The sequence below is a fragment of the Crinia signifera genome, chromosome 4 (assembly GCF_055691185.1).
Source record: "Crinia signifera chromosome 4, ASM5569118v1, whole genome shotgun sequence".
NCBI lineage: Eukaryota > Metazoa > Chordata > Amphibia > Anura > Myobatrachidae > Crinia > Crinia signifera.
Window position 1 is genome coordinate 260214582 of NC_139220.1, and position 6947 is coordinate 260221528.

At 41.7% G+C, this 6947-nt stretch overlaps 1 protein-coding gene across 1 annotated transcript in view; it reads left to right on the plus strand.

The window, feature by feature from the left end:
• MAP2K5 (mitogen-activated protein kinase kinase 5) overlaps positions 1–6484 on the plus strand; it is a 109195-nt gene extending 102711 nt beyond the window's left edge. Inside the window, exon 22 of the mRNA XM_083184380.1 lies at positions 5696–6484. Within this exon, the coding sequence (XP_083040506.1) occupies positions 5696–5800 (105 nt within the window). The 3' untranslated portion in view covers positions 5801–6484. The remainder of the gene's footprint in view (positions 1–5695) is intronic.
• The last annotated feature ends 463 nt before the right edge of the window (positions 6485–6947 follow it).

Here is a 6947-nt window from a genome sequence, read left to right on the forward strand (position 1 = left end):
AGGGAGGTTTATTTTCTAATTTTATGTAAACAAGATCGATTTTGTTTGTAAGATTGAATCAATCTAAAACTGGTCACATAATGTAAGCTAACCTATTTTGGTACTTGTGTAGTTTCACGGGGCCACTGCCCGATTTGCATAAGATGCGATTTAGCACACCCCCACTATCCAGGTCAGCCCAGCGTGGTGAGTGCACGTGGAAAATTAGCCTGAAGCGTGGCGAGCAGACGCGGAATACACGTCAAGTAATCTGTGTCCCCTTGCGGGGCTTGCTGCGTTCACCACGCGGAAACTACACAAGTACCCCTATTTTTAATACATTTATTTGGCACTAGTCTATAATGCCACCAGAGTGGTTATTTTGTGATACATGAAATGACCATCCTTGTACTGGATTCAGTATTATTAGGCAGGATGGGGAATCCTTTCTGCAGATGGCACCAAATATGTGCTAATGGTATTATCTGCCATCTAGAACGTGTTGCACATCTTACAGTTGGCTCATTGTGCCGGATTGCCAATGGCCTAGATTTCTTCATGTGTGGCCATGAATTGGTTACTAAAAGGCAGCTACTGTATGTCTCTAGTTACTTTAAGGTATAAGTGAAAATATTCTATATGTAGATGTCTTCTGGGTATATATCTCCTCCATCATCCCTTCCCCATTAGAAAAAGTTCAATATTGTGGTAGGATTGATGTACAGCATTGTGGCCTGGTGTCCAAATCTCATGAGTCAGTGTGATTGGTTCCCATCCATTCATGTAACATTTCCTTCTGTTCTGTATTCACTGCCCTAAATTAGCATCCCCATAATGCATTGAATAATATGATTTTGGTTGAGGGAATCCTTCCTATTTTGCTAAAACTCCATATTTTGTTCAAAAGAAAAAAAATGCCACTTTTTTCCATTTTTAGGACAGTATGAATTATTTTTCTACTCGCATGTTTTAAAGACATTGGGGCAGATGTATTAAGCCTTAACAAGAGATAAATGCAAGGGTGATAAGGAGAGATAAACATCCAGCCAATCAGCTCCTTACTGACTTTTTTCAAACACAGCCTGTGACATGGCAGTTAGCAGGTGATTGGCTGGACGTTTATCTCTCCTTATCACCCTTGGATTTATCTCTTGTTAAAGTTCAATACATCTGCCCCTTTGTCTCAGTAAAACACTTATGTTCCACATATATAGAAAAATGGACAACACAGTCAAGTGGCAGCTCACCAGCAAATACAGTACTGGTCACACAAAGCTATATCACATCAAGAAATTCCATTCCAATGGGAAGAAATTATCATCCTTACACAAAAATGGTGCAGATTTTTTAGGGAGTGTATTCAAGCGTATATGGACACTAATGTACCTGCGTGGGTTGAGTGGAGATTTCCTCTAGCCGGCATAAGGGAGGTATCCACTAAAACTCTAAAGACAGGCAATAATGCAAACCGTCTTAAATGTTGAACAAATTTATTACAAATACTCACTCACAATTTTCCACTTAAAAACAGCATTGAAAACACCCACATCGGTGTGTATAGCACTGGGTGGGGATTAACTTGTTAGGGTAGTGACCTCCATCAGTTCTCTAGTCACCCTGTGCTGAGCTATTGAAGTGATGGGGGAATGGGTCTTTGCACTGTGTCTTAAATAAGGGTCCCTTTTCTCTGAATTTCCAAGAGCCATAAAGCCACATTCAACAGAGCTCATGATACCTCTACAGGAGTTTAGGGTCTTCTGAACCCCTTTCATAGAGCTAGGGGGCCTTTGATTCACCCTTATCACCTGGAACCAATATCATATCAGTTATGTTTGGGTTCAACCTAATTTCCTAAATAACGGCCTCAGTAGTAAGTATATAAGTTAGAGAACAACCTTGTCTCATCTCATGATCCACAGGGAACCTGGGAGAAGTATCTCCTAATCATCACGACCTAGGCCGAGCAACTGCTACAGAAAGCAGGGAGGCCAATGAAGAATTTATCTTGGAAGCAATATGCACCAAGAGCTGTGATCATGAAGTGCCAACCACCTGGTCAAACACAATCTCTACATCTAATGAGAGAGAGAGGGCAACCTGCATGCCGAGGCATGATATGCGTCACGTAGCCTGCTGTCTAGCAGTTTGGGACCTGTTGGTGTCATTTAGTACGCTTACCCTCTGGAAATTGTTGCAGTAAGGAGCCATCACAGTCCAAGAGCCGCAGCATAATAGAACAGTATCATGTGACCAATAACAACGCTAATGTTCTGTAATGAATTACTTTAAGTTGTTCTGCAGTTTTCAGAGTGCGCTAAAATTGCTGATGGCCGCTTCCCTTGTGTGTGCGAGCTGGGGAGCATCACATGACCCTGTCATCATGTCACCAAAGGATTTTCTGACCTTTCAGTCAAAGTATTGTCTCAGTCTGCAGAATTCTCCAAATCTACACTGTATTTTAAGTAACCACTCCTCCTACTCTTAATGAGGTTATGACCAACCGCTTATTATAATTGCTTCCAACTCCTTTTAATTTTCAAGCTTATTAATCACAAGAAGAGTTATTTAAAATTGCATAAATTAATCTTGGATTAAAAGACCATCAAGGCCTAGAAACAATTAAGAATATGCAGGGAGTCCCAGGGGCAGTGCAATGTCTGATTGTAGCAGTCAGGTGGGCCTGGCTGAGCGGACGGCAGGATGATTAATGCTTGCAGCATTTCACTGAGAGTTCTACAAATGCCACTTGCTGACCCAGGAACTATATAACTTGCCAGCGATGAGAGGCGGCTGCTGATCCTTGCCAAAGCTGTGCCCGGGCTCTGAGGCCTCCTGACATGACTAGGTCACTTAGGGGTAAATAACAACTAAATTACTTCAACCCTATTGCAAGAAACATGGTTCTGGATAAAGTGAAAAATAAATACAGTGTGCACCCCATGTGTACCTTAATTATATTTGGATCGTAGAGTTTATTCAGTTGAAAACACTGTCTCTGTGTATTTGCCTAATGTGTAACTACTGTAACAACTGTCCTTGTCATTGCTCTGAGATAAAGTTATAGCTACACACAGCAAAAGAGCACTGCCACCTAGTGGTCAGTATTTTCTGCACATTGTTGGTAAGCTTTCTTGCCCATTTTCAGGTGTTGCCACATGGGTTGGCTCTTGTGTGGCTGGGGTCTACTGATGCTCTAGAGCACAGGTTCTAATATAGAAATCTGGTAACAAAGATCCCTGTGTCTTTTGTCTGATGCATCATTCACATGATCCACCTGTACACTGGTGGTTCATAGGTTCTCAAACTCGGTCCTCGGGACCCCACACAGTGCATGTTTTGCAGGTCTCCTCACAGAATTGCAAGTGAAATAATTAGCTCCACCTGTGGATCTTTTAAAATGTGTCAATGAGGAATGAGTGCACCTGTGGAAGGAAGATCCCGCTAATTACAGACCCGTTAGTTTAACATCAATTGTGGGTAAACTATTTGAAGGATTTTTAAGGGATGGTATCCAGGAATATTTAGATCATCACCGTCTACTCAGTACTAACCAACATGGGTTCGTGAAAAATCGTTCATGCCAAACTAATTTACTAGGGTTCTATGAAGAGGTTAGCAAAAAACTCGATAATGGAAATGCTGTAGATGTGATTTTCCTAGATTTCGCTAAAGCATTTGATACTGTCCCACACAAGAGATTGATTAATAAAATGGAGAACCTAGGATTGGGTGAAAATATCTGCAGATGGGTAGGGAATTGGCTATGTAATAGAGAACAAAGAGTGGTTGTGAATGGTGCCGTATCAGATATGATACCGGTACTAAGTGGAGTGCCCCAGGGTTCGGTTTTGGGGCTCATTTTGTTTAAGATTTTTATTAACGATATTGGGATAGGGTTACTCAGCAATGTATCCATCTTTGCGGATGATACAAAACTTAGCAAAGTCATCAAATCATCAGAAGACGTCACCATGCTTTAAAATGATCTTGCAATTCTAGATGAGTGGGCAAAAAAAATGGAAGATGAGGTTCAATGTAGATAAATGTAAGGTTATGCACCTTGGGAGACACAACCAGTGTGCAAGTTACAACCTTAGCGGAGAGGAACTGGGTAATTCCATACTTGAAAAGGATCTAGGAGTCCAAATAGACAGCAAACTAGGATGTAGTGCCCATTGTAATGTAGCTACAAAAAAGGCCAACAAAATTCTGGCATGTATTAAGAGGGGAATGGAAACTAGGGACTCAAGGGTAATTATGCCACTGTATAAAGCATTGGTGAGACCTCACCTCGAGTACGGAGTGCAGTTCTGGGCCCCACACTATAAAAAGGACATCATAGAATTAGAAAAAGTCCAAAGGCGAGCAACAAAGCTTATTAGGGGAATGGAGAATTTAAGCTACGGGGAGAGATTAAGCAATTTGGGACTATTTACATTAGAAAAGAGACGTTTAAGGGGGGACATGCTCAACATGTACAAGTATATCAAGGGCCAATGTAAGGAACTGTCACACACCCTATTTTCTACTAGAAAGGAATCTAGGACACGAGGGCATGAGTATAGATTAGAAGAAAAAAGATTTCATTCAGCTAGTAGAAAGAATTTCTTTACGGTCAGAACAGTCAAACTCTGGAACTCTCTTCCCAGAGAGGTGGTAACGGCTGGCTCATTAAATGCATTCAAGGCAAAGTTGGACAAACATTTACTGGAGAAAAACATCCATGGGTACAAATAAGAAATATAATCTTTCTGTAAAATAACAGAACCTACCAAATCGGCAATGGATATCTATACCAGGTTGAACTAGATGGACGCAAGTCTTTTTTCAGCCTTACCTACTATGTAACTATGTGTACCTGCCGGGTGACCTGGAAAACGTTATCTGTGTGAGGACCAAGTTTGAGAACCCCTGCTTTAGAGATTCAGCTCTTGCAGAAAGCATCATCACCTGAATCGGTGGGTGTAGAATACACACTACCACAGTGGTTCACAAACTCGGTCCTCAGGACCCCACACAGTTCCCGTTTACCAGGTCACCCGACAGGTGTAGTCATTACTGACTCACACATTTTAAAAGATCTACAGGTGCAGCTAATTATTTCCCTTGATTATGAGGAGACCTGCAAAACATGCACTGTGTGGGGTCCTGAGGACCGACTTTGAGAACCTGTGCACTACAAGTGTACAGGTGGATCATGTGAATGATGCATCAGACAAAAGACACAGGGCTCTTTGTTACCAGATTTCTATATTATACATTTTAGAAGCAGATCTTTGTTTATAAATCCTATGGTGTTCTCAACTATGGTGAACATCATGTGATCGTCACCTTCTGGGCCATGTACTGGCTACAAGTATGCTTAGTAAGGTGACTCATCGTATTACTTTTGCTGTAGTGTGCAGCCACTTGTCATAGAACTGTGCTGATACACTGTAATAAATAGCTAAATACTGCCATTGCTGTAATATATCAAACAAGTACTTGGATCACTTGATCCAGCATTATATGTTTGAGAAAATTATATGATGTCACACAGAGCCTGGGAATATGAAGGCTTCTGTGTTATTTGTATAATCCTCTATTATCAACATAAATTATATTATTCATTTATATAATTCATTATAATAAAAATCAATATATATATGTTACATTGGAGGGAGTGTGATTTTTTTTCAAACAAACAGTGTTTAATGCTCTTCTCTTTGTGTAACAGGGTCATCCTTTCATTGTTCAGTTTGATGATGGTAACACAGAGGTTGTGTCTATGTGGGTGTGTCGGGCGCTGGAGGAACGACGGGCGCAGAGCGGCCAGGAGTGAGAAGGCTAGAACCAAACTGGAAAATACCAAGTGACTGTTTCTGGGGAGCCGTTGTCATAGGCACAGTGACTGGTAACCTACAGCTGGTCATACGTGTACAGTGTGACATGTTAGTATACTATTCCATGTATGAGTGGCAGCTAACAACAAGTGACTGAAGAAGATTGTACATGTCAGCAAGAAGGGTGAACAAAGGTCGGACTGTTACACGCTGGAGCCACTTATCACTTTGGAATTTACAGTGTATTGCAAGAGACCTGCTGTTTTGCAGAGGAAGTAAAGAATGCGTGTTATACCCTTATACTAGACATGAGTGATGCTCGTTGGGATGATTGGGTCTCATCCTTCTGAGACACAAAGTCGCGTTATGCATTGTAGTCTGCAGTTCCTTGCAGTCTCTTCCAGAAGTCCGGTTCTGCTGCACATACAAGTGCCATACGTAACACAGGCCGCAGGAGTCTCTCATTGGCTCAGAAATACAGCAGTTGTGGGTTGCAGGTGGCTAAGTGGCTGGGTTCTACTCCACTCCTAGACACTCATGTCCCGTCCCATGCATGGACTCAGCTTGGCTTTCTATCATGAAGGTTATATTGGTATTACTTGGTAATAATTACTGTCTGTCTGTTATTATATGTCCTGCACAAACCTATACTTTTTCTGTACTAATAAATTTTTTTATGCAAATGGTGTTTATTTGTTCCTTCTTCTTTATCAAGTGAAACAGAAGAGCAAGTGGTTGGATTGTCCGAGCGAGTAAACAAATGTGCGACCGCTTGTTGGTGCAGGTTTTCTGGGCAGAAAAGTGCGGCAGAAGAAGTGTTAAGGACAAGTCAAGGTATTTGTTTCCTAGCACGGTGCCCAGATTTCCTACGTATGGCACCGTAGGGAAATCGCATCGCATCGGCCGTTATAGCGGCATGCGATGCGCTCGCCACGCTTCGGGGTGGCGTGTATAGTGGGGGGTGCGTTTAACCTATTTTTGAGACATACAATCATATTATTGTATACCTAATGTCATGGCATAGCACCCCAGAAAATCGCATGCGATTTTGCGTGAGGTGCGATGAAATGGCCCTGGGGACATAACAGCAGTGAATACATTTACTTAAATTTTTTTACGCAGAATAGCCCTCTACGCAATTAACTT